We start from the raw sequence: 27653 nt of genomic DNA on the forward strand, positions 1-27653 counted from the left end.
ATGCATGAAGACGCTTTGCATTGTGGGGAAAAATGTTTGAAGTGTGAAAAAGAACACAGCAGAGATGAGATAGATGATAGATGTATCTCGCTTGCTGGAAATGTCATACTTTATCATAACATTATGTCGCTGCTACGCCACATCGAAAGGAACCACATGAAGTGACTCGGTCATTTATTTAGGATGCTTCTTAGACACTTCCACGGTGAGGTGTTCTGGGCACTCCTCACTTTGAGGAGGCCATGGGACTAATCCAGGGCACGCTTGGCCAGGGAAGGTCTTGGGTTGAAGTGGCTTGGAAGGGGGAATTCTAGGCGTCCCTGTTGAATCTGCTGACCCCGCAAGCCGACCTTGGATAAGTGAAAAAAAGGAAATGATGGATAGATAACGATGTTCTCAATTTGTTTGAAAATATCCTTGCTTGTATGATAGGACCCGTGACCCTAATGAGCATGAGGCGGTTCAGAAAATGAGATGAGATCTGAAAAGATATACCCGGGTGGTGACTCAGTGGTTTGATTAACCCACTGCTGTCGTTCGATTCCCCATTGTGTGGGTTGTGTCAGAAAATGACAGCTTCCTGTTTCTGATGATTTCAATGATTCTAATATGTGATAAATAGTCAATTTAATATATATATATATAAATATATATATTTATATTTTTTTTTTACAAAATTTCCATTGGCAGAAACAGCCTGTGCAAATCCAAAAAAAAGCATCTAATAATGGAAATTGGCTTTTTGCCTGTTGAAACAAGTTTGCAATTGTTTTGTTAGCTGCCGTGTAAATAGTTGAGATTGTTCCTCATTCTTCTTATTGTAAAGGATATGATTATGCTTGAACTTCAAACAAAATTTGGTTATTCTTAGGGACGTTTTAAACTGACCAATCAAAAAGCGATGCATGTCAAATGAGGCGCACCCATGTGAAGCCCTTAACAGGCATCCATACGACCAATAGCGAAAGAGGTGGGCGGTGTTTGCGGAACAACAGCGCTGGATTCAAAGCAAGCAAACATGGCTGCGGGTAAAGAAGGTAACGTCGAAAGCACGCCAAACACAAGGTAGGTGAATACTTCCATCCCATTTTCTTACACACGATCGGTGCTTTCATTGATGGGGATCTTTATCAGAGCTAATGTTTGACATTCTATGTGTAGATGTGATTTTGAGCGATGATCGTTCAACTCGTTTTTCCTGCCCCCAAATGTTGTGCGCTCCCGATCGTGAACAAGGCAAACAGCCTTAAGCGTCAAACAACAGTTGACGTTGACATCTAGTATTTTTTTTAAAATTTTCATTAATTTTATGTGCACGTGGAACACAGTTTTCATAAGGGTAGTGGGGTGGGGGATTGATGCGTGCAGGAAAGTATTTTTTTTAAACATCATATAACTAGTATATGGGTTTGACTAATGCTTTGTATGTATTTAGATGATCAATACATTGATTTTGATCTATAAATCAAATGGATAATCAAGGATCTGATAGCATTGGTAAAATCCCCAAACAGTTATCTATATCATCCTGTTGCGTATTTTGTCACCGAGTATGTTGGCAGACTTTGAACTGATGGCAATATTTTTTGTGTGCAAATTAGTAGTGTTGCTCATCATGATATTGCTTGTTTATTCCCCTAGAAAGAAATAGCTTTATTTTTTTTTATTGCTGTCAAATTAAAAAAATTAAGCGTATTTTATCTAAAGAGCATGTTATATGTAATGTATCTTCTCTAATGCAGGCATTCCAACATGGTGGGCCGCCACGATCATTTCTCAGGAGGGGCCCAGACAGCTGCCCACCCACCCGTCATCTTTAACCCGGACTTTTTTGTGGAGAAGCTCCGACACGAACACGCGGATGTCTTCCTGGAGCTTGTGTTAAGCAACATTAGCCGCCTCATTGACCTTCCTGGCGCCGAGTTCTCTCAGCTCCTTGGCGAAGATGCCACCAAGACTCCTGGGTTCTTCCGCTCTTTCAACTTTCTCAAACGCAAAGGTGGGGACTTTGGTTGTGAACCATATTGACTAAAACGCACACTGCAATTTTTTTGGGGGGGGAGTGTTTGCAATATATATTGTAATGTAAAACGAAAAACAAGTTTAAAGTTAAAGTGGCTGATCCACACCATCTATTACATTACAAGAAGTAAATTGTACAAATAAGATATTAAAGTTATATCGCTTATTTTTATTATGATGGCGCAAAAGAATTTGCAAGTGATTTGTTGTTGTCTCCTAGATAAAAGCACCATGTTTGGACCTGCACTCTCTGACAGTGCCGTGGCTCAAATGTACCGGCTCATTGAATACCTCAGTAAAAGTAAGTCCATCCTTCTGTTTGATTCTACCTTCTTATTTATTCCATAAAATATGATGAGTTTGATTATTTAATCATTTTAGATATATGATTTTAAAAAAAGAATACTTTCCTGTACGCATTATGACCCCCAACCACCCTTATGAAAACTGCCTTGCACATGTACACAAAAGTAATGGGGGAAAAAGTACTCATCAATGTCAATTTTATGCTATATTATATTACAAGTTTAATTTAGGTAACACCTTCTTGAACTTGGTATGTTTTACTCAATGTTCCAATTCATCCTCCTTTTATCTTGATTTAGATTTGCATGTGGAAGGTCTATTCCGGATTCCAGGGAATAGCATGCGGCAGCATGCCCTGAAGGACCTCTTGACCAGTGGTGTCAACGTTGACCTGGATTCCAGAGGCTTCCATCCTCATGATGCAGCCTCACTGCTCAAGAGCTTTCTGGGAGAGCTGCCTGAACCTCTGCTCACGCATAGACACTTCCATGCCCACCTCAAAATTGCTGGTAGGACATCAACATGATTAAACCATTTGGTGTAACCTCATCAACGGTTCATTTTTGGGGACTAGTGACAAGACATTCTGTTTAATTTGTAAAAGTAAAATTTTCAATACAAATTTTTGATGGGTGATATATTGTGTTGTGAAACTATATATATTTTTTTGTTATTAATGGCAAGCCAGTACTAAATTGTAGCCCCAATGTCTTTGTTTTCTTTCAGACATGATGCTACTGGATGAGCATGGTAACAAGACACCTGTGCCCAACAAGGAGCGTCAAATGGAAGCTCTACAGCTCCTCTTGCTCTTACTACCCCCCACCAACCGCTCACTTCTCAAGGTGCTGCTCGACCTCCTTTACCATACAGCCAAGCAACAGGATGCCAATAAGATGTCTGCATTCAATCTGGCCCTCATGTTTGCCCCACACGTGCTCTGGCCACGTCATGTAAGAGGCCTCTTTACTGCATCACCACTTCAAGGTTCTGTAAAGTCAAATTAAAATGAATAGATTCTTGGATTAAGTTAAAGTAAATTCTGTGGTTCACCACCCTGATGATGAATATAAGTACATCAGTACATTTGGGTTACAAAATCCTGGGATTTTTTTTTAGTAACAAACTTTTGAGGTGATGGATGGGTGACGTTAATAGAAGATTTTGTGTATCTGTATGTCTTCTACTCTAGATGACAGCCAACGACCTGAAAGACCACCTGAAAACCCTGAATAACAGCATGGCTTTCCTCATCAGATACTCACAGAAACTCTTTAGGGTAATTACTCGGACAGCAAAACATGCACACAATTGTGAAATTTGTTAATTTTGCCAATTTGCATCAACCTCACTTCCATTCCATAAATATTTTTATCTCTAGTAATCAGGTGTAGTCGTGTTACTTAAAAATAAAATTATTTTTGTAAATTTAGGTAGCCATGAAATGTACTCCTTTACTTGTAATAAAATCAAATCAATAGACGTACAAAACAAAGGACATCAATTAAAATAACACAAATTAAATCACCCAAAAAGACTCAAACACAAGCAAAAACATAAAGCACCCCCGTCCTATGGTTCAATAGAGTGATGTTTCTGATTTATTTATTAGGCCCCAGTGTACTTGAGAGAACGTTGCAGAGCGCACCTCATGAAGATAACCACCATGCGGAGCAAGGTCAGTCAAATCCTGATTAATCAGGATTCAAATTTGTGTACTTAAGTCGATCCAAGTTAAAAAACACATGAATTCCTTTATGAGCAGTTGTCCTACTATAAATCCCCCCCTTTTATTTATATATTTGTTCCTGTTTGCTACTAATTAAAAATGTTTTTATATGTTGGCTAATTACTCTTTTAGGACGACCTTGATCTGTTGTCACGGAGTGATTCACCCCAGCGGCAGGTAGCTTCCCCACTGAAGCGGCAAGTGGCTTCCCCACTCAAGCGGCGGGTGGTCCCAACTAGAATCAAGGGTCCTGTGGAACAGTGCCAGTCACCTGTTCAACAATACACGGATGAGGCGCTTAAGGACCTCTTCAGACACGTGCAGCACAACATGCCTGATTCAGCCAAGAAAAAGAAGCTGGTCCGACAGGTGGGCTTCCTATGTAAACTGAATGGCTGTTCTCAAAAGGGTTTCTGGGGTGCCAATTGCAATATTTGCAGTAAAAATTATTTTGTGTATCTATTTCCAAATTTGTAGTTGGTCAAACAAACTGCAGAAGCTTCAGGCACGAGCCAGCATGACGTGCCCAGCCAAAAGCGCCCACGGTCCCGCTCTTTCGGAGGACTCATTAAGGTGATACAAAAATTACACTCCAAAAATGAACAATTTTGAGAAAATTGAAGCATTTAATAGTGAGACAGGTTTGAAGTCTCCAAGATCAATGTATCGCTTAGCAAGGAAATGTCACAGCTCATTTTTGTTGGGTGGGACAGTCAACGCCACACATAAGTTGGACTAATCGTACCTTGGCGATCAACTAATCAATCACAATTGTTCTATTATGCACTCCTGATGTAAGTAATCTTGACTTAAAATCTCTTTGACTACAGCGTAAAGCTCGAGCTGATCACATGACGCCAGATGCTGTCACCAGGGTGGTCCACAAAGGCAACAATGAGAATGTTGCCTTATAACAGGTAAGATCCACCAAAAAAATCAACTTTTTGGGTCAAAATCCTCTCGTAGCACGGCACAGTGTTCGGGTGGTTAGCACGTACGTCTCACAGTTCTAAGATCAAGAGGTTCAATCCCATGTGATGGCTTTACTGTACAGAGATGGACGTTCCTTATACCCTTTTGTGTTTGTTCCTTTTTTATCAGGTCACGCCCCTTTTCGTGACCAGACAGATTGTTACTCTTCGGCCGTGGAGGTTTCACTGTAGATGGTCCCCGCCGCTGCCACCAGCTGGTCTCCATCACGACGGCTTCACGCCGCAGCTCCAGCCAGTACTGTGAACTTTTCAAAAATTTTATCCGTCTTAAAACTGTGCTATTTTTTTTTTTTTTTACACATTTTTCACGAGGCATTCCAGTTTATACTAATCAGAGTTTCCTTGCAAGTGTTTCTGACGTACAACTTCTACCATGCCTTTTTTAAAATAGTATTGCTTACTTTTTGGTACTTTGGGAATTAAAATGCTCCATTAGATGGCATTATATTTTGAAAAAGAAGTAGTGCTACTGTACAGAAATGTAAGTTTTTGGTACTTTGGGAATTAAAATGCTCCTTTAGATGGCATTATATTTTGAAATAGAAGTAGTGCTACTGTACAGATATGTAAGACGTAACAGCTTGTATAAATGCTATTGACTAAAACTATTCCCACTATTATTGTAAAGGAAACATTCATATACTACGTAATGTTTCTAAAAATGACTCTTAGCAAAATGACATTTCAACCTTTGCAAAAGATTTTTCTGAACTATTAATGATGGATAAGGATACAGGAAATGATGACAATAGAACTGGCTTAACTTTAATTGCGTAACCCATTTATCAATGGAATCTACAACATACAAAGGGATAACAGCTTGTTGGCATCATTTATTGGGCTACAATATGATCAATATGACATTTATGATGCATTTGGGGTGTGGCCGTTACAATGGCACTTGCCACTGTGGGAACCTGTCTTGAATTGCATTAAGCAACAGGCAGCGACATTCAGTGCATGATACTTAATATGGAATTTGACAGTACTGTTTACATGTGGATTTGCTGTTACTGTTTATTTTATTACTCTTTTTGGTCTCCCTGTTCTTGCATTTGGAAAGTTGAAGGAAGAAAGAACTGTTTAAATGAGCAAAAAGGCAAGCATGTTTGGCTTCTCCTTATGAAATGCGAAAGGGAGGCATACCGATCGGGAAATTGCGTGGCAATTACAAAGAAAGCAAAAGCCTGTGATTAAGTGGCTTTCTCAGCATGTGTTGTGCTTTCTAGGTCCCCGATGGGGTGAAAAAGGCACTTTGATGGATTTTTTTCCCCTCCTATGGTTTTTCACCTTGTATGGAAACCTCTGAAAGCATGTCTTTTGATATCTTTCTATAGTACTGAATTGCCAATGTGTGGTTATGTACTTTGGCAACACTTATAAGGTTGACATGTAATATTTTCTGGATTCCACTAATGGAAGGCGTTTTTTTTATAATGGTGCGAGTAGAATGCAGTTATTTACTAGTATGCAGTTTTTTGCCTTACTGGTAAAATGTAGTTAACAAGGAATGTAGTACACTGGCAATTCAATAGTAGTAGAATATCGATTGTTTTAATGGCTTGCTGAGAGGCTGTACTGCTTGTGAATTGGAGAAAATTGAATGAAAGTTGAAATAGTTGTTTGTCGAACGTTTAAAGCCAAGCTCCGCATCAGATTTGACTGTGTCGGCAATAATATACCACTTAACTTAATGTTTACCTGTTAACTGAATTCATTTGTTTGCGTTTTTTTGGTGTTTATATTTTTTAATCATTATTATTGTTGTTCTTTAAATGTGAAATGTCTGTACTGTTTACAACACAGCCACCTGACAAGTTTTTCAAAAGTTATTTTTATTATATTAATCCAAAGTTCCATTTTGGATTAAAACTTCGTTAAAACTCATTTTCTTGTCAAGTTTATCATTACTATATGGATGAGATTGGCAGCCAATTAACTTCTTTTTGTGATTTACTCATGTAATGCTAATAATTATCCACCAGAGGACTGTATCTTACTAAAGGAATTGCTCTGGAGATGCTTCATAATGGTGAGTGAAATATTCCTTTTTATAGTTTTGATTGAATCGTACAACAGGATTTTGACACACCTACCTAGTTATATTCACATGTAGTCCTCAAATCAAAACAATATTGTCATGTGAAAGGTATATTTTGTATATTTTTTAAATGGCATGTTGAAAATGTTAAGTAATTTGTACCAAAGTCTGACAGATGCAATTGATCTAAATATACTTACAATAGGAAAGTTAGCTGACAGTGCTTGTTCAGGGCATTTAAAAAAGGGTTTTTATTTACAAAATATAACGTGGTATTATCTTTACTCGCTTTCTGTTAAGTTTGGAAAACATTAACTACAATATTTTATATCTAGAAATAGACCATGATTTTCTACATTTTGATTTTATACAAAAAAATCATTTAAAAATGGACCTCTTTTACTGTAATACTACGGGATGGCAGGTCCACTGATGCAAAGTGATGACTGGTGGTAGTGTTGGCGCCCAAAACTAGCACCAACCCCTCTTGAGTAAGCCACAAGCAGCACGGCCCCCTGTTGAGCCACACAAAAGAATTGTCCGAACTTGGCCTGTGGACACTTTGTTTGGTGTCACTTTGGAGGGCATGCTTGAAGGGTTGGGGGGAGTCCTATTTCATTAAACCCCACCCCCACGCAAGTCATCCCTCTCAGCATAAAAACAACCAGGTGGCCATTGGAAAACAACAGTTTTTTTTAAATGCCACATTTGCTCAAAAGTATTTTTCGAACAATTGCATTCAGGTTTCAAATTTTTAAAAGATGTGGCCACTAAAAATATGTACATTGCATATTAAATATATAAATTTATATAAATAATATTAAACCTGAATAAAATACAAAAAATAGTTTAAAAGTACATTTTAATAAATGACTCAACACTTGTATTGTAAAGAAATTCTCATAAAAATCACTTCATCTTGTTTTACAAAAAACTAAATGTCATGTGGTCAACACTTTACATATATTCTACATAATACTGGTTGGGGGTTTTTGGTAGTTTTATTTTTGTATCAGGACTGACTATTTATAGGTAAGTGTGTGTATACAAGCCAAAAATAGTTTTCCTATATATGTATATATTCATTTTTGCAATTGAAAACAATAGGCCTGTATAATACTTAAGTTTATTATGTATTATAATACAATATATATTAGCCTTGTATTTTACACTATAACCTAGAAGAAAACATCACAAACTTTTGTTTGTGTAATATTGAATTTCATTGCACTATAAATTATTGCCATAAAATAGCAACATTTAGTGTAACACATTTGATATTGTAAGTGAAAGAAAAGGTGGCCTCCTTTCAGGGCGAGGTACTTATTTTTTCAAGTGTGGAATGTTATATTTAATAATATTTCCTTTACAAAACGGCACTTTCCATCTGCTTAAATGTTTTTACTTTGTTATATTCACTTGAGGGGAACTATGTCATCTAAATCTTGAGCAGTGCAAATCTGCACCAAGCAAAGACATTCTTAATGAAAGATGTTTTTTATCCGACAAAAGGAAAAAATGCTTTATTATCAGCCTGAACTCTTGCTGATTCCTTTGCAACAATAGACAGGCTACTTTCCATCCAAAATAAAAGTGGTGCATTCTATTCTCCACAATAAACACAATTCCCACTTAAAATAGATTGCACAAATTTGGAAACTTTGAAAAGAAAATCACCTCAACAAAAAAAAAAATTCATTCGACATATTTGATAATAGGATGTGCAAAAAAAGCCTTAAAGCTTTTTGGAAATAGAAAATTGAACTGGAAAATCACCATTTAGGTTTGACAAACTCCAATTCGATAATTTTTCCAAATAAGTGCCAGTTGGAAGCAGTTAGTGTCTACAAAAAAAAATTGGGGACACAGTGAAGCTGTATTTTTTTCCCATTAGGCAGTGATGCCATTAAAATGTGACAATTATTTTTGACAAGTCGCCCTGAAACAATGGCTTCAAAATTAAAAAGTATTGTTCCAACAACTAAGCCAAACTGTTCTTGTTCTCCCCAGAGCTTGCTGACTCGGATGCTTTGGCGTAATTACAAGAACCCCCCCCCCCCCCCCCTCCATCCCCATCATCTTCACGCTAACTCACCCCCTTATTCCCCCCACGCCTCGAGGGCGAGAGACATACTGTAAAGTAGGAAGAGAGAGAGAGAGAAAGACTCAATAGAGGGAGTTTACCCCGGGTGCTTTGGGGAGCTGCTAGGGAGGAGTCTTATTGCTGTTATTTGTAAAAGCTTTTGATGGATGATTGCTCTGTGAGCTTGTGTATGTATGTGTGTGTATGTGTGTTAAGGGAGAGAGGGAGTCCCTCACCCTCCCTCCTCCCTGTCGCTCCCACCTAGTGGCTGGTGTCTGTGTGCACAATGACTCAAATGAGAGGAAGGCGAGTAAGGAGAAGGGGAGAAAAAAAACACGGCACGGTGCACTCAAACCCAAGCATCCCACGTCCTCTGTCCTCGGTGCTGGTCGTCCCACCGTCTTAGCTTTTCGGTCCGAGCTCAACTCCTTCTTTGTGGTTCTACTTCCGAGAAGAGGCAGTGCTCCTGCACCTCTAAGCAGGATGCCTGCTGGGACAAGCAGGAATGCAGAGAGGTCAAGAAGATGCGGATGGGTATCCATCTCGCTGGTGCTGTTGATAGCGGTGGCGTTGGGGGGCCAAGGTGGTGTGCAGTCATGCCCGGCTCCCTGCAGCTGCTTAGGGAACACGGTGGACTGCCATGGACTAGGGATCCACGCCGTGCCCAGAAACATACCCAAAGGAGCAGAACGACTGTGAGTAAAATCCACTTGATCACTCTTGGAAATATACGTTGAACTGAGCTTTTGTGGGGAATCCAGTGGATCACTGGAGATACTTTCTCTGACTTTATGCCAAAGCCTGCTCTAGGAGTTTGGTATTGGGTCATTTTAAATGTTTGCTAATTTGGGAACAAAAACTGATTTAGAGATACTTTAGGTAGAGTGCAAAATATACTATACTTGCGTAGATCTTTTATAACTGCACTTGAGGACAAAACTACTTTCTACCAAGAGCAAGATGAATAATCTGTTGCATATATTGTGGTAAGCTGAAATATGACACTGTTTTTTGGAGTTGCTTTACCCCATACACTGTCAATCCAATAGAAGAGGACAAGAGGAATATATATATAAATATATAATATCTATTAATAAAATGCATCAAAAGAATAACATTATTGTGGTTGCTAAAATCATGATATATACATATCACCATATTAGCAAACACATTGTTACTATTTTGATGTATTTTATATAGATAGATATTGTTAACTAATTAATTCAACTCTTTTTCAAATTAAAGCAAAATCTAAATTTTTCACCATTATACAGCAGGGAAAGGGAACCTATGGCTTGGGAGCCACATGTGGCTCTTTTGATGGGTGCATATAGCTCTCCGCCAACCTGTGATGCAAAACATTCTAAAATATGAATTGTTTAAGGCTCTCTTTCTCTAGTTTAGTCCACTATATAAAAATCCCCATGTAGTGATTAGGTAGAAGATTCCCAAGTCCCACATTAGCTATTCACAGCAGGAATGATGACATCAGGGTGTATAAATAAGGAAGCACTCCAAGTGGGTGGATGTCTATTTGTTAATAATTGATTCTAGCACACACACACACATCGTTCCATCCCTACTCCATTTTCTCCTTCGCGGGTCACTGCAGGAGGATGTTGTCATCATTTGATGGTGTGAGAATAAAGTGCCGCGAGGGTTCAGACACACTTGGCCCGTTAGAGAGATGGAAGTGGGCAGAGTGGAAGAATGGGTGGTCCCAAAGTGTGGGTGTAGGGAAAGGGGGGGTTGTCATTTACACATTGACTTTGAGTCTAGTATAGAATATTGACCCATTTTGACATATGAGAGCAGTAGGAATAACGTAAATGGCATTTTTTTTGCCCAGCCCGAAATTTGATGTAAAGTCCCCAAAATAGACTTTTTTTTCTTGAAAATTGCAATGAGATCATTTCATCATCCCTTAAGTGAAGTGGAGATTTTGAATGAGTCAGTATTGATGGAGATTAGGGTAGATGGAGACTGTTTTATGTCTCCGCAGGGCCTGCGCAAGCACGTATGCACACATAGACACGACTTTTCTTACTTTCCTTAAACACATATTTGAGGAAGCCCAATTAGAATGCAAAGTGATCTTTCCATGTGTGTGTAGCAATCCCGTGGTGACAGCAAGCAACGAGGGGTTTCATTCATCCTTGGCGAGTGAGAGACAGTGTATGCACTTGAAATCATTATCGTCATAGCAACACTCTTTATTCTGTGATACGGCTATAACTGTAATACTGTCATATTATAGCGATGTGGTATTTGGACTCTTGTTACCAATGGTGTCTTAGTCCATTTTTTGTTGTTGTTGGGGCCATTTTTGTCTAATGAAAAATTTGATTCAAAGCAATAACACTTTGTACAAAGAAAAAATAACCCACTCTTTAATTTTTTTACATATAATGTGATTTAAAATCCCTGTTTACCAGCTTTTACTTTGACCATGTCATGCCTAGACTATTGACCAAGCCTGCAAACTAAAGTGATTTTTTTTTTGGGTGTAATGTCTTTTTTTGTATGCTCTTATAATAATTTCATATATAGGCACATAGCAGATGCACAGAGTGGATCTTCATTGTCATTATCATCTTCAGAACACGACAAAGTCACCCCCTCATTGCACATGATATTGCAAACACACAGGAAAACACTCAATAGGCTCAGCTTACCTGTGGTATTGTGGGAGGAATGACATCATTTGTTGCCTATCACATGACACACTGGCTGAGTATTATTCTCTTTGTAGATGAAGAATGTTTCATACATTCTGCTTTTGCTATTGGATGTCATAAATTTAGTCATCTAATTAAGGCATACATAGTAATAGTATTTATAGTTTTTTTTCATTTGTATTTTATAGTTGGTTTTTTTGGGAATGTTATGCTTTTTTAAAAAATATTTTGTGTTTGTTTTGCAGAGATCTGAATGGGAACAACCTCACTGTCATCACCAAATTGGACTTTTTGGGCCTTAAGCATCTGCGAGTACTGTGAGTATTCCCCTTTTAGTTTTTTTGTGGAATTCCGTCTCCTTTCCCAGTCTCCAAAAACTACCCTACCACAGGAATGTTGGAATGGGGCCTGGGAACCCTTCCGGGAGGTGGATTGTCATACTTTATTATTATTCCTTTTTTATACATTTTAGTTTTTCTGTGTGTTTTTCATATCTTATTTTTTCAAATACTGGCATTTTTTACAATCTGCATTTTCAGTTTAATATTTGGCAGTTTTTTTTTTTCATATACTTGATTTTAAAAATGTTTGGGTATTTTTTCTATTATTTTTGGGTTGTGTGTAAAAAAAAAATCAGGAATAACTTTGTTTTTCAATATTTCAACTTGAATTTGTTTTGCTTTTGTGCAAACGGCAGTCACCTGATGGAGAACCAAATCCGAGAGGTGGAGCGAGGTGCTTTGGATGAATTGAATAATCTCGAGCGTCTGTAAGTGTAATGTTAATGTTGACTTTAAATGAACTATTTGAGTAAAGTGATAAAATAATTATTTCATGCAATATGGGCCATTTTTAGCTTTCATTTGATATTGCATATATGAAAAAATCATGGAACTTAGGCACATAACCTGACCCAATTTGTTCCGTTGTTTGTGTGTGTGTTTAGTCGCCTCAACAAGAACCATCTAACACAGATTCCAGAACTTCTCTTCCAGAAGAATGAAGCTCTTTCACGGCTGTAAGTAGTCCATTTGCGTTCTTCCTCACATTTTCAATGTTGCTCTATCTGGATCGGAATCTCTCAACATAGCCTGCAAAATAATAGAAGTTTTCTATGGAAACATTGTAAACATGTGAAATCCTGACAAGAAACTCAGAATATATTCCAAAAAAAACGAATAAAACACCAAATCCCACTTTTGTGCACTTGCATGACCTGGTGTCAGGATAGATGGAACATGCAAAGTCATTTTCACTAGTCCCAGAAGTGAGTGTGTGATATTGCCCAACTTTTCAGACATCTTCTCAAAAAATGATTTTATTTTCGCACTCAAATGCCACCTCATTGTATTTCCAACTGTGTATTTTTACACGTGCATTTGTGATAATAGTCAAGAATTGTGCTTCTGAAAGAGCAAAAAGTCAGTGGGAAAGTTTACCTTTCTCACCCGCCGACATGGAAACAAAAGGCATGCTGGAGAACAACGATAGTGAGGAGACATACCCATGAACCATGTCCTTAGAGCAAATATTAGCACACGCACACTTGTCCAGCTGTGGCCAGCTCCGGTCAACATCATCTTCTGACCTTTTTAAAACCTGGCAACAGAAATCTTGACGACTTGCTGGGAAAGCATCTTTAATATCTGCTGGCTCTGCGAGTGTGCATGTGCTATTTGTTCAATTGTTGTAGTGACATGTTTTCCATGACTAGTGGTTAATTCATAAGCCACAAAGTTGTAAAGGTAGGCAACTTTCACCATGCTACTTTGCTACATGTACAAAAAACAAAAGTAAAAAATTGTTATTGTTGTTATACTTGAGTTTGCTGTATGGCTTATTTTTTGTTTTATTTTGTAGGCCTATGAAGAATATTTAGTTGTCATCAGTCATTCAAATATAGATATAGATATAGATATAGATATAGATATAGATATAGATATAGATATAGATATAGATATAGATATAGATATAGATATAGATATAGATATAGATATAGATATAGATATAGATATAGATATAGATATAGATATAGATATAGATATAGATATAGATATAGATATAGATATAGATATAGATATAGATATAGATATAGATATAGATATAGATATAGATATAGATATAGATATAGATATAGATATAGATATAGATATAGATATAGATATAGATATAGATATAGATATTCTCTGTCTAAATGACTGATGACAACTAAATATTCTTGCTTTATTTCTGTTGAATTATAGAACTATTGAATTGATCATTTTTCTGGTCTTTCTCTTGTGTTTTCAGAGACCTGAGTGAAAACGCCATCCAAGCCATTCCTAGGAGAGCCTTCAGAGGGGCCGCAGACCTCAAAAATCTGTAAGCCGATAAAAGAACAAAGCTTAAAAAAATAACCCAATATTGCATGCTTTGCTCAAAGATTTTGGAAAACAAATGAAATATTATTTTAGGAAGCTGATTGACTGCATGTTGTGTTGATTGACAGCCAGCTGGATAAGAATCACATCAGCTGTATTGAAGAGGGAGCATTTAGGGCACTGCGATCTTTGGAAGTTCTGTGAGTAGGTTTTAATGTGTCCTCAATTCTGTGTTCAGGTGCGTTTTTGTTTTATTTTCTTGTTTTGGCGTTCCACAGGACGCTGAACAACAACAACATCAGCAGCATTCCCGTCTCCAGTTTCAACCACATGCCTAAACTTCGGACATTGTGAGTTCTTAGTCTAAATCCAACAAACATTAGAGGAGTCTTTGTCTATGTCTCAAAGCAAACTTGGTGGAGTTTTCCTTCTGAGCATTTCCATATTTTTCCACAGTCGCCTTCACTCCAACATGCTACGCTGCGACTGTCACCTGGCTTGGTTATCACCGTGGCTGCGCCAGCGCCCCGCTTTGGGCCTTTACGCCCAGTGCAGCGCCCCACCTGCTCTCAGGGGGCTCAACTTAGCTGAGCTACGCAAAAGTGAACTGGCCTGCTCAGGTACTTAGACTCTAAACCCGTCACATCTACCCAGAGAGGTCGAACATTCTTTGAGAGACCTTTTACACATTGGAAAAACACAATTTAATGTTTTTAATGTCTTTTCTTATCCCCCACTATCAACAAACAGCAGACTGGGGAATGGGGGAAAAAAGTTGCTTTCATTTGCAGTGTTCTCCAAATAAAAGGCAGAGCAGTTGTTTTTATTCCCAGGGTCTATTAAACTGTTACATCAAATGAAAGGAAAGTAAATATTTTAAATTGACGCAAAATATTCCATTTCATTCAAACAGAGAATTGTCCGGTACTGGTTCATGTAAATTAAGATAACAACTAGATAAATCTTAATTTAAATAACCAAAAAAACATGATTTGTCATGAATTTTAATCATACTTATAAGTTACATCATCTTTATCAGGGAAAGAAAGGTCACATTAGAATAAATATGATACTTTGACAATATAGGATTAATACAATATATAATCTTTCACACAACCTTTACACTTACATAACAATGACACTTAAAATGCCACCTCTGGTACACATTTGATGCTAGTTTCCTCGATTATTTTTCCCTGTAATGTCACTGAAATTAAACTCAACTGAACAATCCAGCATAATGTAAAAAATAAACATGCAAAAGTACTGCAAACTCAATAGTGTAGTGTCATCCCCTTGCAAGAGATCATTGAAGTGTATTTGCAATCTAATACTGTCCCGAACGACCCTTAAGTCCATAACCTTTTTGTCTTCTGGGCTTGTGTGTGTTTCCAGGCCACAGCAGCAGTGCCTTTGTGCAACCGTGCAGCCTGGCCTCGGGATCCTGTCCACCCATGTGCTCGTGCAGCAACAACATTGTGGACTGCCGGGGGCGGGGTCTAACTGCTATACCTGCACACCTTCCTGAGGCCATGACAGAGATGTGAGTAACAAACTTTGTGAGATGATTGTGAGTGTGAATGGTAGCCTGTCTATATGCATGCCCTAGGTCTGACTGGCGACCAATCCAAAAAGGAATGAATGAAAGATTGTGGCTCAAAAAGTCATTTTTTTGTGAGTCAGTCCTACAAAATGTTAAGTTGCTACGAGTGCTAATTTCTGGGGTTGTAATGTAAAAGAATATATATATATATATATATATAATTTTTTTTATTTAGTCGTCTGGAGCAGAATGGCATCAAATCTGTTCCTCCAGGGGCCTTCACCTCCTACAAGAAGCTTCGGCGAATGTGAGTTTTTGCGTCATCAGGTAGAAACAACTTGTATTCAAAGTTAAAGCATGAAAATACTTTATACTAAAATGTACCTTTTTTTGTACATGAAGTCAATTTTTTTTTATCAAAGCCACTTTCAATACATAGACATGATCATAACATTCTTATGTAAAATTTGATCCTTGAGTTGAAATCGATTGGATGTCCATTGGTATTTTTCACTTTTGAGGTTTAATCTGTGTGTTTAACATGTTTAAATTGTTACTATTGGTTTAAAACTGAGTGTTTTTTCTGCATATTCTACTCATGATTTTTTCCCCTTGCATTTTTGTTTTGTTTTGCAGTGACCTGAGTAACAACCAAATATCGGAAATTGCCCCGGACGCTTTTCATGGCCTCAAAGCCCTCAACTCATTGTTAGTAATTTTTGTTATGTGTCTTTTTTTGTGGTCATGTTGTCATTTAGTGGTTTTGTTGCATCTGTTCTGCTCATGTTTTAACGTGTGGTCTTGTCTAGTTGTATAGCTGTCACATTTATTTTTGTGACATTTTTATATTTAGTTGTTTGTGCACTTGTGTTCAGGGTTTTGTACGGCAACAAGATAACAGAGCTCCCTGCTGGTGTGTTCAGTGGGCTCGTCTCACTGGAGCTGTTGTAAGTTTTTTTTTTTTTTTAATTTACACTGTAACACTCATTGTGGGGGATTTTGCTGGCTTTAGATTGTAAGATTTTGCTGTGACATGTGCCGTCTTCTGACAGGTTGTTGAACGCCAATAAGATCCACTGCGTGCGCTCCTCGGCCTTCAAAGATCTGGAGAACTTGGCTCTGCTCTCACTGTATGACAACAAGATCCAAAGTTTGGCCAAAGGCACCTTCAGTTCATTGCATGGCATCCAGACACTGTGAGTCCATGTTCATATACTGCATTCATTTTCACTTTTCAGTTGAATTAGAAGTCTCAAAACATTTGATTTGTGAGGTACAGTGATTTTTGACTTGACTGTTTTTGGTTTCCCACTACTAGCCACTTGGCCCAAAATCCCTTTGTCTGTGATTGCAATGTCAAGTGGTTGGCTGACTTCCTTCGTGCAAACCCCATCGAGACCAGCGGAGCTCGCTGCGCCAGCCCACGACGCCTTGCCAACAAACGCATCGGTCAGATTAAAAGCAACAAGTTTCGATGCTCTGGTCAGTCTTCCAAGAAAAAAAAATTAATTGTTACTCCATGTATTTTTTTTATTGTGTAATGAAACTTCTATTTTCAAGATTAGCAAAATGTATGACATAATTTTGTCATTTTCCTACTAATTAATGCACTGTATATTATTATTCAAAATTTTCAGTTGTTATTATTAATAGCTTACAGCCACAATATTTGTATAATGACTCCTTCTTTTTGTTTATGTTTTAGCCAAGGAGCAGTATCACATCCCAGGTGGGTCGCATGACATCGCCCTTGGTAGCTGTCAGTAAAAATGCATATGTACAGGTACGGACTTGCATATTTACATGCTTATATGATTTTGTGGACAGGATCCGATGATCGGCGCCTGAGCTCCGGTTGCAACAGCAAGCCAGCTTGTCCTAGCAAGTGTCGCTGTGAGGCCAACGTGGTGGACTGCTCTAACCTTAGACTAACCAAGTTTCCCCTCCACCTACCACCCACAACTGAAGAACTGTATGGGACACACACTCACATACACACACAAATTACACTTACTCCATTCTTTTTTTCATGCAAGAATTTTGCCAATACCGCTAACAATATGACTAACTAATTTGAGACGAATACATTTTTATTTGCTCCAAAGAAAAGTGATGGGGGGGAGCTAATTATTTTCTTCTCCTAAAGGGATGTTGTAAGAAAACAATTGAAACATAACATAACTCAAGCTCAACAACAAGCACAGCACGTCTATTAAGTTACATGGAAAATACTGTTTCTACTGATTGTCCATTTACACACACAAAAAAAACCTTGAGCTTTATATGGCTATATGTGCTGAATGTGTATACAATGCCTCTCTCTTGGCAATCTAATCAACATATGGCAAGAACAAGGGTGGTCTTTGTGTGCTGGTTTGTTATTAAAGACACACACGCATGCATAAATGTAACGCATATCCATGTTGACATGTTCATGCATCCATGCTGTTTGAATGCGTAGCCGCTGGACATTTCAGCTGCCTCCATTGCTAACCAACATGCTGTTTTCCTCCTTTTTGTTTTTTGGGGGCACCTCTGGTGATGATGATGATGATGACGATGATGGCGGTGGTGGTGATGATGCTGTACGTGGCAGGCGCCTCAACAACAATGACCTCTCCCTGCTGGAGGCCACAGGCGCTTTCAAGGGTCTATCGCAGCTGAAAAAAATGTAGGTCAAGCCACAGTGAACACAAACACACGCACGGATAGACACACACAAACAAACTGTCATAACACTTAAGTGACCTAACTACTGCCTTCCACAAAAATAGGAAATATCTGACCTTTTTGGCCACCAAGTCAATTATAATGGAAATTATTAACAGTGGCTAAAACTAAACGGTCCAGTGGACCAGTGGTTAGTACATTGGCTTCTTGTTTTTGAGATCGAGGATTCAATACCAGGTCAAGACCTTATTCCCACACACTGGACACTCTAAATTGCCCCTAGATATTGTTATCTTTCTCATTGTGCCCTGCGATTGGCTGGCCTGGTACCAATCCAGGGTGTCCCATCACCTGGTGACAGTAGTTGGCTGCGATAGGCTCCAGGACCCCCCGCAACCCATGATAAGTGGTACAGAAAATGAATAAATGGATAAAACTATGGCTCCAGCACCCTAATGACCCCATAAGATAATTAATGAATAATTTTTTAAGAGTTTTTTGTTTCTCTTTCTTGAATAGAAACCTGAGCAACAACAAGATCTCAGAAATTGAGGATGGTGCATTTGAGGGTGCTTCAGCAGTGGTGGAACTCCACCTGACCGCCAATCACCTGGATGCCGTGCGGGGAAACATGTTCAGAGGAATGGACATGCTGCGAATGCTGTGAGACAAACAAAAAATACTTCAACATTTCTGCTATTTCCAAAAGAATAAACCAATCAAGACAATAATAGAGCAAGCTAAAGACAAAATTAAAAATATTTCATTTATTTATTAATTGTTTTGATTTAAAATAGTTTGAGTGCAGTAAATGAGTGTTTTATGGCTATGGATATTTTTTAAACTTTTCTTTACATGGAATACTATTATTTGACTTCCTAAGGAGGCATTAATAGAAGAGATAGGGTTTTTTTTTTTAGGAATAACAAAGTGCATTTGTGTGCAGGATGTTGAGGAACAACAAAATCAGTTGCTTACACAATGGCAGCTTCACAGGCCTGAACAACGTACGTCTGCTGTCACTCTACGATAACCAACTGAGCGTCATTCTTCCAGGAACCTTTGACCCCCTCCCCAACCTCTCCACACTGTCAGTGTCGTAACTGTACTTTATTTTATTTTTGGCCTTGAGCCGATTCCATGGAAAATAAGTTTCTCTCTTGTCCCAGGAACTTGCTGGCCAACCCGTTCAATTGCGACTGCCGTCTGTCCTGGTTGGGCTCCTGGCTGAGAAGCCGCCGCATTGTGACTGGAAACCCTCGCTGCCAAAGTCCCGCTTTCCTGCGTGAGATCCCACTGCAGGATGTGGCTGTGCCCGACTTCCGCTGCGAGGATGGTACTCCATTTTTTTTTTGCTTTACCAGTGACTTGCATGATCTAAAGTCAAATTTACATCTTGTAAAAAAAAACCTTAAAAAAAACTTCCAATCCAGAAATGAATAATATTCAGTTGCTGTGCCGTAAAAGGTGAATTATTGTATGTTTTTAAGGTACTCAAGACGAGTCCACCAGCTGCTCTTTAGGCCCGCAGTGTCCCAGTGGTTGCACTTGTGTGGACACAGTGGTGCGCTGCAGCAACAAGCATTTGCAGGCTTTACCCAGAGGACTTCCCTCAAACCTGACTGAACTGTGAGCACCTGACTTGACTTATTTCCTGTTAACAATTAATGGAAAAAAAAGGATTAATGATCATCATATTTTTCCGGCAGATATCTGGATGGGAACCAGTTCACACGAGTACCCAACCTGCTCAGCAAGTTCAGGAATCTACAGCTCATGTGAGGGACATGTCTCTTATTTTTCCCCATTGGTTGAACTTAACTCAACCTCAATTTAACTTCCTCTTCATTGTTTACTTCTTTCCCCTCTTTACTTTTTTTATTTACTTTTTGTCTACTTTATTTTTAACTTATCTTTCACTTCATTCATGTTCTAATTCCATTTTCCACTTTTCTTTAGTTTTTACTTCTGTTTCACCTCTTTACTTCATTATTGCCCATTTTTTTGTTTCCTGTTTTTTCCTGTGCACTTTTCTTTATTATATTTTTTCCTCTAAATCAGCCCCCTCCCCTCAAGTTAGCTTCATGTAACCGCCAGAGGGAGCAGTAGTCTGTGAATGTTACTTCCCATTTTTTTTGCAGTACAATACTAATGTACACAATATTGTTTGTTTGTGTTTTTTTGACTGTGCAGTGATTTGAGCAACAACAAAATCAGCTCACTGACTGATGACGCCTTTGGTAACATGAGCCAACTCACCACACTGTGAGTACACATAAATACAAACTAAATGTTTTATTAAAAAGATGATATTTTTCTGTCGATAATTCAAGTCATTCATTTGTTCACATTGCGGGCAGGATCCTGAGTTACAATGCTTTACGTTGTATTCCTCCTCTGGCGCTGCGAGGCCTGCGATCCCTGAGGCTACTGTCAGTTCACACACAACTCCTATAAAACCTTTTATATATGGATACACATTTACACATACTGTATACACACGTATACAACACAAACCTACGAAATGAAGCGTATATATTTATACCTGCATACATGTACAGTGAGTGGTTGTTTGTGTTTCAGATCTCTGCACGGTAACGACATCTCGGAGCTGCAACATGGAATCTTCAACGACGTTACGTCACTCTCACACCTGTATGTTGCCTCTAGTGTGTACCTAAATGTATAATGTGTGCTTCCATTCATTTAGCATTGGTTAATTGACGTAATTAATCCTGATACTCAATTTTAAGATGATTATTGGGATTTTTGTATCTCACTTTAGGGGAAAAAAAAGGACATTTCTATTAATTTTGCTCAATGCACTTGTATATGTTTTATGACTGATGTGTAATTCAGCCATATGAAGTAATCTGCAGAAGCAAAAAGCTCCATATTGATGATGATATTGATCCCTCACCTGCACATTAAGTCAAACCTGGACCATGATTGCGATCAATATCAGATTTAACCATGTGAGGCCTTTGTGTGACCTCTAAAAGGACACATAAAAGGAAATGGGATGAGAGAGAAATAGGAGAATATGATGGAATGGAGAAGTAAGAGGCGGAGGGGAAAAAAGATGGGGACCTCCTAGAGGAGGGAATAAAAGGATGTAGCTAAGGAGGAAATCAGGCAGTCAGGACATATTTGAGATAAAATCAAAGAAAAGAATTGCAATGAGGTCCTCCTTATTGATTTCTATTTCTTTTCGGTGATATCATCCCGCAGGGCCATTGGCTCCAACCCTTTGTACTGTGACTGCCGTTTGCTGTGGTTGTCCGAGTGGCTGAAAAGCGGCTACAAGGAGCCAGGCATCGCACGCTGTAGCGGCCCACCGGCGATGGAGGGGAAACTCCTTCTGACCACACCCCCTGAACACTTCCTCTGCCAAGGTGAGTCACCTATGGTGCAACCTGTAGCACAAAATGTACAATGAAGATTGTGAGCAGAGAACGTGTTCATTGTACGAACTAAAAACCTTATATTATTATAAGTAAAATGGAATGTCAATAATCATACTGTATACTTGTATTTAATCTGCATTTTTTCAGGTGTGGTGGATGCCAGCATAGTGGCTAAATGCAACCCATGTGCGTCTTCGCCTTGCCAAAACCAAGGCGTCTGCGAGGGCCTGCCCTCACACTCACAGCCATACACCTGCACTTGCAAGAATGGATTCACGGTATATTTTAGGGTCCAATGTACACCTATTTTAAATTTTTATTTTTATTTGAATAACGACTTTTGTTTTTGATTTGTCTATCTATGTCCATCCAGGGACAACGCTGCGAGACTCCGGTGGACGCATGTGCCAGTAACCCTTGCATCAATGGAGGAACCTGTCTCAGTGACGAACAGACGAGCAGCTTCAGGTTGGTCCTCACTGCGTGGAGTTTGCATGTTCTGCTTGGTTTTGTGTGGGTTTTCTTCAGGTACTCCAATTTCTTCCCATATCCAAAACATGCTGGGTAGGCTGGTTGAACATTTTAAATTGCCCCCTCAGTATGAGTGTGAGCCTGAATGGTAGTCCATCTTCTTGTGCCCTGTGATTGGCTGGCAACCAATCCCTTCTGAGAATAAGCGGTTCAGAAAATTGTTCTTGGAAAAAAAGAAATGCTTCAATGTGTTGTTACTCAGACATATTTTAAAATGAGTATTTTCTTCTTCTTTTGTGCGCCTGTAGTTGTGCGTGCTTCTTGGGCTTTCACGGCGTCTACTGCGAGGTCAATGCCGATGACTGCCGAGATCATGGTTGCGAGAGCGGTGCCACCTGCGTGGATGGCGTGGGAAACTACACCTGCCTGTGCCCTCCCGGAAGGGATGGTATGGCGACGGCACAAGTGGCTACTCGGCAGATCAGGCTATGTGAAGTGTGTATTTTGCGTTGTGATTGTCAGGTCTCTTTTGTCAAGAAGAGCAGGATGCCTGCTCCCCCGCAAGAAACCCCTGCAAGAATCAGGCCACCTGTGTCAGCACATCCACAGGACACAGGTGACTCATACACATCTGCAAATAACCTAAGTAGCTTGAAGCATTGAGTGTCCTCTTGGGGTACAGTGTGAAAGAAAATAACATGTAATGATATATTGTATTTTTTTTTGGACTATAAAGTACACTTGAGTATAAGTCGCACCACCCAAAGTTTTTCATGCAGAAATTGCTCCAGAGAATAAGTTGCACCGCAAAAAAAACTATGAAAAACTGCAATTTTTAATCCTAAAAATACAGTAGTTGTAACAAAAAAGTTCGATGAAGAAAAACTGAGAACAGTTTTGGGTTCTGTACTCAAATTGTTACCCAGCATTATTGACTCAGTGTTTGATGGATGAAGATTTATAGTAATTCTGTTTTAATATTTGTCAGGTGCGTGTGCATCCCCGGGTGGGTCGGTCCGGACTGCGGCCTGGACTACGATGAGTGTGTGGACCACCGATGTCAGAATGGGGCACAGTGCGTGGACCACCTGGATGGATACACTTGCGTGTGCCCTCAGGGATATACGTATGTTCAGTAATTAATACTTGTTTTATGAAATGTTAAGAAATATGTTTATTTTGTTGAAAGATGAATATACAAGTCTACAAGAATTTAGTCCTTTGATAATTTTATTATACTTTGAGTACATTATTCCAGAAATACAAGCAAATGTCAATTAATTTTTTTTTCTCTCTCTTTAGGGGCAATTTTTGCGAGGTGCCACTGACTCATGAGTCTCCGTGCCTGATGATACGCTGTGAAAATGGTGCCACTTGCATGGAGAAGGGGGCTGTGGCACTATGCCAGTGTCCAGCGGGCTTTGAAGGTCCCACATGTGAGAAGTTGGTCAGCGTCAACTTTGTCAACCGAGATGCTTACGTTCAACTGCGTGATGTCAAGAACCTCCCCCAAGCTAACATCACCATGCAGGTCAGTCCTCTGCAAATATTTTCCGTTTGGAAGATTTTAGATTTTTAAAGTTGCCATATGAATATGATAAATATGTATTTATGTTTCAGGTGTCAACAGGAGAAGAAAATGGTATTTTGTTGTTTAATGGAGATCAAGAACCAATCGCTGTAGAGCTTCACCAAGGACATGTCAGGGTAACCTATGACCCTGGGAACGAGCCCGCCACTGCCATATACAGGTAAGAACACAACCAAAATAATCACCCTCATCTTCTTCCACTACATTTAATGCCTGCGACGAGTCGTTAATTAAGTGCATAGTTGAATGGGTTTTTAATTGCAATGGGAAACTATACTTTAATGTTTGCCAGTACTATTTTGGGTGTTCTTATGCTATGTTAAAGCATGCTCATTGTCAAACGACGTTCACACAAAAAAAATCTGATTTCCTTTTAAAAGACTCTAAATCTTAACAATATTACTAATCTATCTTAAATGTTCGATTAAAAACCTCGGTTCTTTACGAGAGTATAAAGAAAGAATAGCATTTTTTTTTTCTTCCTTCTATTGAACAAAACCGCTTATTGTTAAACTGCACTTGACAATGACGTCCTTGACGTTGTAGTCTTGGACCTGGGGCCGGCCATTGGAGCGTTCAGGTGGCCGAGTGACCGCTTGGACCCCTGAGAGCCTCTTAACGCTCGGCGGCGGCGGCAGAAAATGGTCGCTAATGTTCACTAAGTGGCCAATGTTATATTCCCGTTTGAGAGAACACTCCAACCTGTGTCAAGTGGTTCCAGTTTTGGGTGTTCACACACACACACACACACACACATGCGTTCACCCAGTCCACTAATGTGTGTGTGTGTGTATCAATATTCAGTTGAATTATTTTTCACCTTTTGAAATTCTACTTGCATACAGTCGAGGGTTTCCATTTCGTAGATTTTTTTAATATATAATCAAAGACAGATTCATCCTGTTTGTGAAAAATATCAAAGACGCAGTAGTACAGCGTTTTTTTCACTGGTGACTAAGACAATTTTGTTGATATTCAACCAGTATTTTTCATTTTATAAACATCAATTCCATTTTTTGTTATCCCCTATTGAAAACTGTATTTGACATGAGACTTTGATGTTCTTTTCTAGCTCAGAAACAGTGAATGACGGTTTGTTCCATACGGTGGAGCTGCTGACTTTTGATCGGACCGTCAACTTGTCAGTGGACGGAGGACAACCGACGACTCTGGATGGGCGGGGAGGAAGCTACATTGCTGGCATGGATTCGCCACTCTATGTTGGAGGTCAATTAAAACACTGAGAAATATATATCTACATATTTTTTATTATTATTAGAGTGTGAATGACAAAAATCATGAAGGAAGATGTCTTATTGTTTTTTTCTTCCCAGGTCTTCCTGAGGAGGTTGTCCCCACCTCTCTGTCTTTGTCCTCCCAAGCCGTCAACACGTCGGGTTTCCACGGCTGCATCCGGAACCTTTACATCAACCACGAGCTTCAGGACTTTACACGTGGGCATATGCAAGCGGGGGTGCTGCCAGGATGTGGCGCCTGCCGCAAGCTCTTGTGTGTGCATGGCCTCTGCCAACCTGCAGGGGACACTCAGGTAAGACATACCCTCCAGATATCAAATTGCGCTTTGATATTAGCACTTTTTTGATTGGAATCTCTTTCTCAGGTAGTGAAGTGTTTGTGCCAATCAGGCTGGTCGGGGCCACACTGTGATCAGCCAATCACAGACGGGCTTCAAGGAAGCGGGGGCAACGCTACAGTAGGCACGGAACCATTAGGTTGGTAGATTTTAATAGGTCTATGACGCTTGCTTTTGATTTAACTAGATTGTCTTTTTTTAATGAAAACACATACATTAAGTTAATTAATGACAAAAGTATAAGAAGCCTTTAAGTTTAGTCTGTCATCAACTATCATTGTTAACATAATAATTAAAATCCCCAAAAATGCAATTTATAGTACGGTGTTATCTTTTTTTTCTGCATTATTTGGCAAAATATGGTAACAATTTTATTTTAAAGTACCCCAAAATTTGTTTTCAGGTATTTATGAGCCAAAATTGAGCAATATCCAATCAATTAAAATTGTTAAGAAAACTTAAATGTTAAGGAAGTATGTGCTAACAGATGATGGACACTTTTTTGTTTTATTTACATGGTTTTGTAACCTCTTCCAGGCACAGTGTGTTCTGGAATTCCCATCCGCGATTACCACCGCCTGCAGCGGGGGTCAGTCCTTTGCCGGTCTCCCAAGAACTTCTCCTGGCTGGAGTGTAGGGGACGCTGCCAGCCGGAAGGGACATTGACAGGTACAACTTCTTGCTGCGCCCCTCTGAGGCTGCGCCGACGTCGAATCAACTTCTTGTGCGATGATGGAACCTCTTTGATGCAAGATGTGGAGAAGCCAATTGAATGTGGGTGCAAGATATGTGTTTAGAACACCACCAACACACACACATTTATGAACAGATTTTTTTTTTTTTACTTGAAAACAAGTAAATTTCTGTGTTGTTGTGCAAATAGCTCTGCATAAATACACATAAAAACAAGTGCAATTGGCAGACTTAATAACTCTAAATTATCTTTTGACTTTACCAAAAAGTATTTGTTGTTGTTGTTTTTGAAAACATGGATGTGACAAATTTATTTTTAACAATAACAAAAAGACATAGTTTTATTCAAGACTCTTAAATTGTTCTTGATATTAGAGGAAAATAAATGCATTATTTTCAAAAGTTTGGAGAAAAAATATTTCTAGGCTCAAAAATTAGAAGACATTTGTCTTTAATGTTTAAAACAATGTAAGTTATGAAAATCTTTGAAGACCAGATGGTAAGTAAAAATGTAAAAACATGTTTTTTTTATATACATAGGTTTGTAGAAGAATCTAAATTTTCCTCAAGGCCAATGGAAAAATATTAAATGGGTTTGTCGAAGGAAAATAAAATTGCCTTTTAATAAAACAGGTTAGGTTCAATGATCATGTTAAATTTATGATTTTTGCATTTTTATGACAATACCTACTAAAAAGATCGTACCTGCTGTAGTGCCATGTTCCAAAATCTGTTACTTCAAAGTTATTTGAATTTATTTTTTAAAAGCATTATATACTTATTTTAAACTGTTCTACTCCCATGACGCAAAAAAAATCTTACCACACAAGGTATTTTTTTTTAAATAATAAGTCTTAATATATATAGTGTATATTATCATTTTTAGAAAAAAATAAGTCTTACTATAGTACATGGTCATTTTCTGGGAGTGAAAAGAGACAAAAGAACAAATACTACTGACTGATCTTGGAGAGTGGTGGCCCAGTGGATAAGTCATCAGTCTCCCACCTCTGTGGTCCTGGGTTCAAATCCAAGTGCATGCAAAGATTTTTCCAATATTATTCAGGTAAGTGAAAGAGGTAAAAGTACAAGTACTACTACTTTCTCTCACAGGGTGGTGGCCGAGTGGCTAAGTCATCAGTCTGCCACCTCTGTGGTCCTGGGTTCAAATCCCAGTGCAGGCAAAGATTTTCCAAATATTATTCAGTTAAATGAATGAGACAAATGTATAAGTATTACTGCTTTCTTCCACAGGCTGGTGGCCCAGTGGCTAAGTCATCAGTCTTTCCCCTATGAGGTCCTGGGTTCGAATCCCAGTGCCTGCAAAGATTTTCAAAATATTATTCAGGTAAATTAATGAGACAAAAGTGTAAGTATTACTACTTTCTTCCACAGGATGGTGGCCCAGTGGCTAAGTCATCAGTCTTTCACCTAAGAGGTCCTGGGTTCAAATCCCAGTGCAGGCAAAGATTT

General features: G+C 38.8%; 2 protein-coding genes across 2 annotated transcripts; both read left to right on the top strand.

Moving 5' to 3' along the window:
* Positions 1-967: 967 nt before the first annotated feature.
* Positions 968-6936, top strand: arhgap19 (Rho GTPase activating protein 19). Its single transcript, XM_077719809.1, has 11 exons — positions 968-1065; positions 1743-1999; positions 2243-2323; positions 2628-2837; positions 3055-3281; positions 3521-3607; positions 3941-4006; positions 4190-4426; positions 4535-4630; positions 4888-4974; positions 5159-6936. The coding sequence occupies exons 1-10, from the start codon at positions 1019-1021 to the stop codon at positions 4969-4971; spliced, it is 1392 nt and encodes a 463-aa protein (XP_077575935.1). The 5' UTR covers positions 968-1018; the 3' UTR covers positions 4972-4974; positions 5159-6936.
* Positions 6937-9445: 2509 nt separating this feature from the next.
* slit1b (slit homolog 1b (Drosophila)) lies at positions 9446-26582 on the top strand. Its single transcript, XM_077719466.1, has 37 exons — positions 9446-9868; positions 12097-12168; positions 12549-12620; positions 12798-12869; positions 14141-14212; positions 14340-14411; positions 14490-14561; positions 14668-14831; positions 15607-15754; positions 15990-16061; positions 16391-16462; positions 16630-16701; positions 16807-16950; positions 17073-17236; positions 17460-17483; positions 17582-17726; positions 18351-18425; positions 18944-19087; positions 19371-19514; positions 19594-19760; positions 19915-20053; positions 20134-20202; positions 20618-20689; positions 20785-20856; positions 21008-21079; positions 21656-21819; positions 21979-22109; positions 22205-22299; positions 22611-22750; positions 22825-22918; positions 23291-23428; positions 23605-23833; positions 23923-24053; positions 24966-25120; positions 25228-25442; positions 25515-25626; positions 26025-26582. Exons 1-37 carry the CDS (start codon positions 9657-9659, stop codon positions 26282-26284), a joined length of 4467 nt encoding a protein of 1488 aa, XP_077575592.1. The 5' UTR covers positions 9446-9656; the 3' UTR covers positions 26285-26582.
* Positions 26583-27653: the final 1071 nt, after the last annotated feature.

Source organism: Stigmatopora nigra, chromosome 6 (assembly GCF_051989575.1).
Source record: "Stigmatopora nigra isolate UIUO_SnigA chromosome 6, RoL_Snig_1.1, whole genome shotgun sequence".
Taxonomy (NCBI): domain Eukaryota; kingdom Metazoa; phylum Chordata; class Actinopteri; order Syngnathiformes; family Syngnathidae; genus Stigmatopora; species Stigmatopora nigra.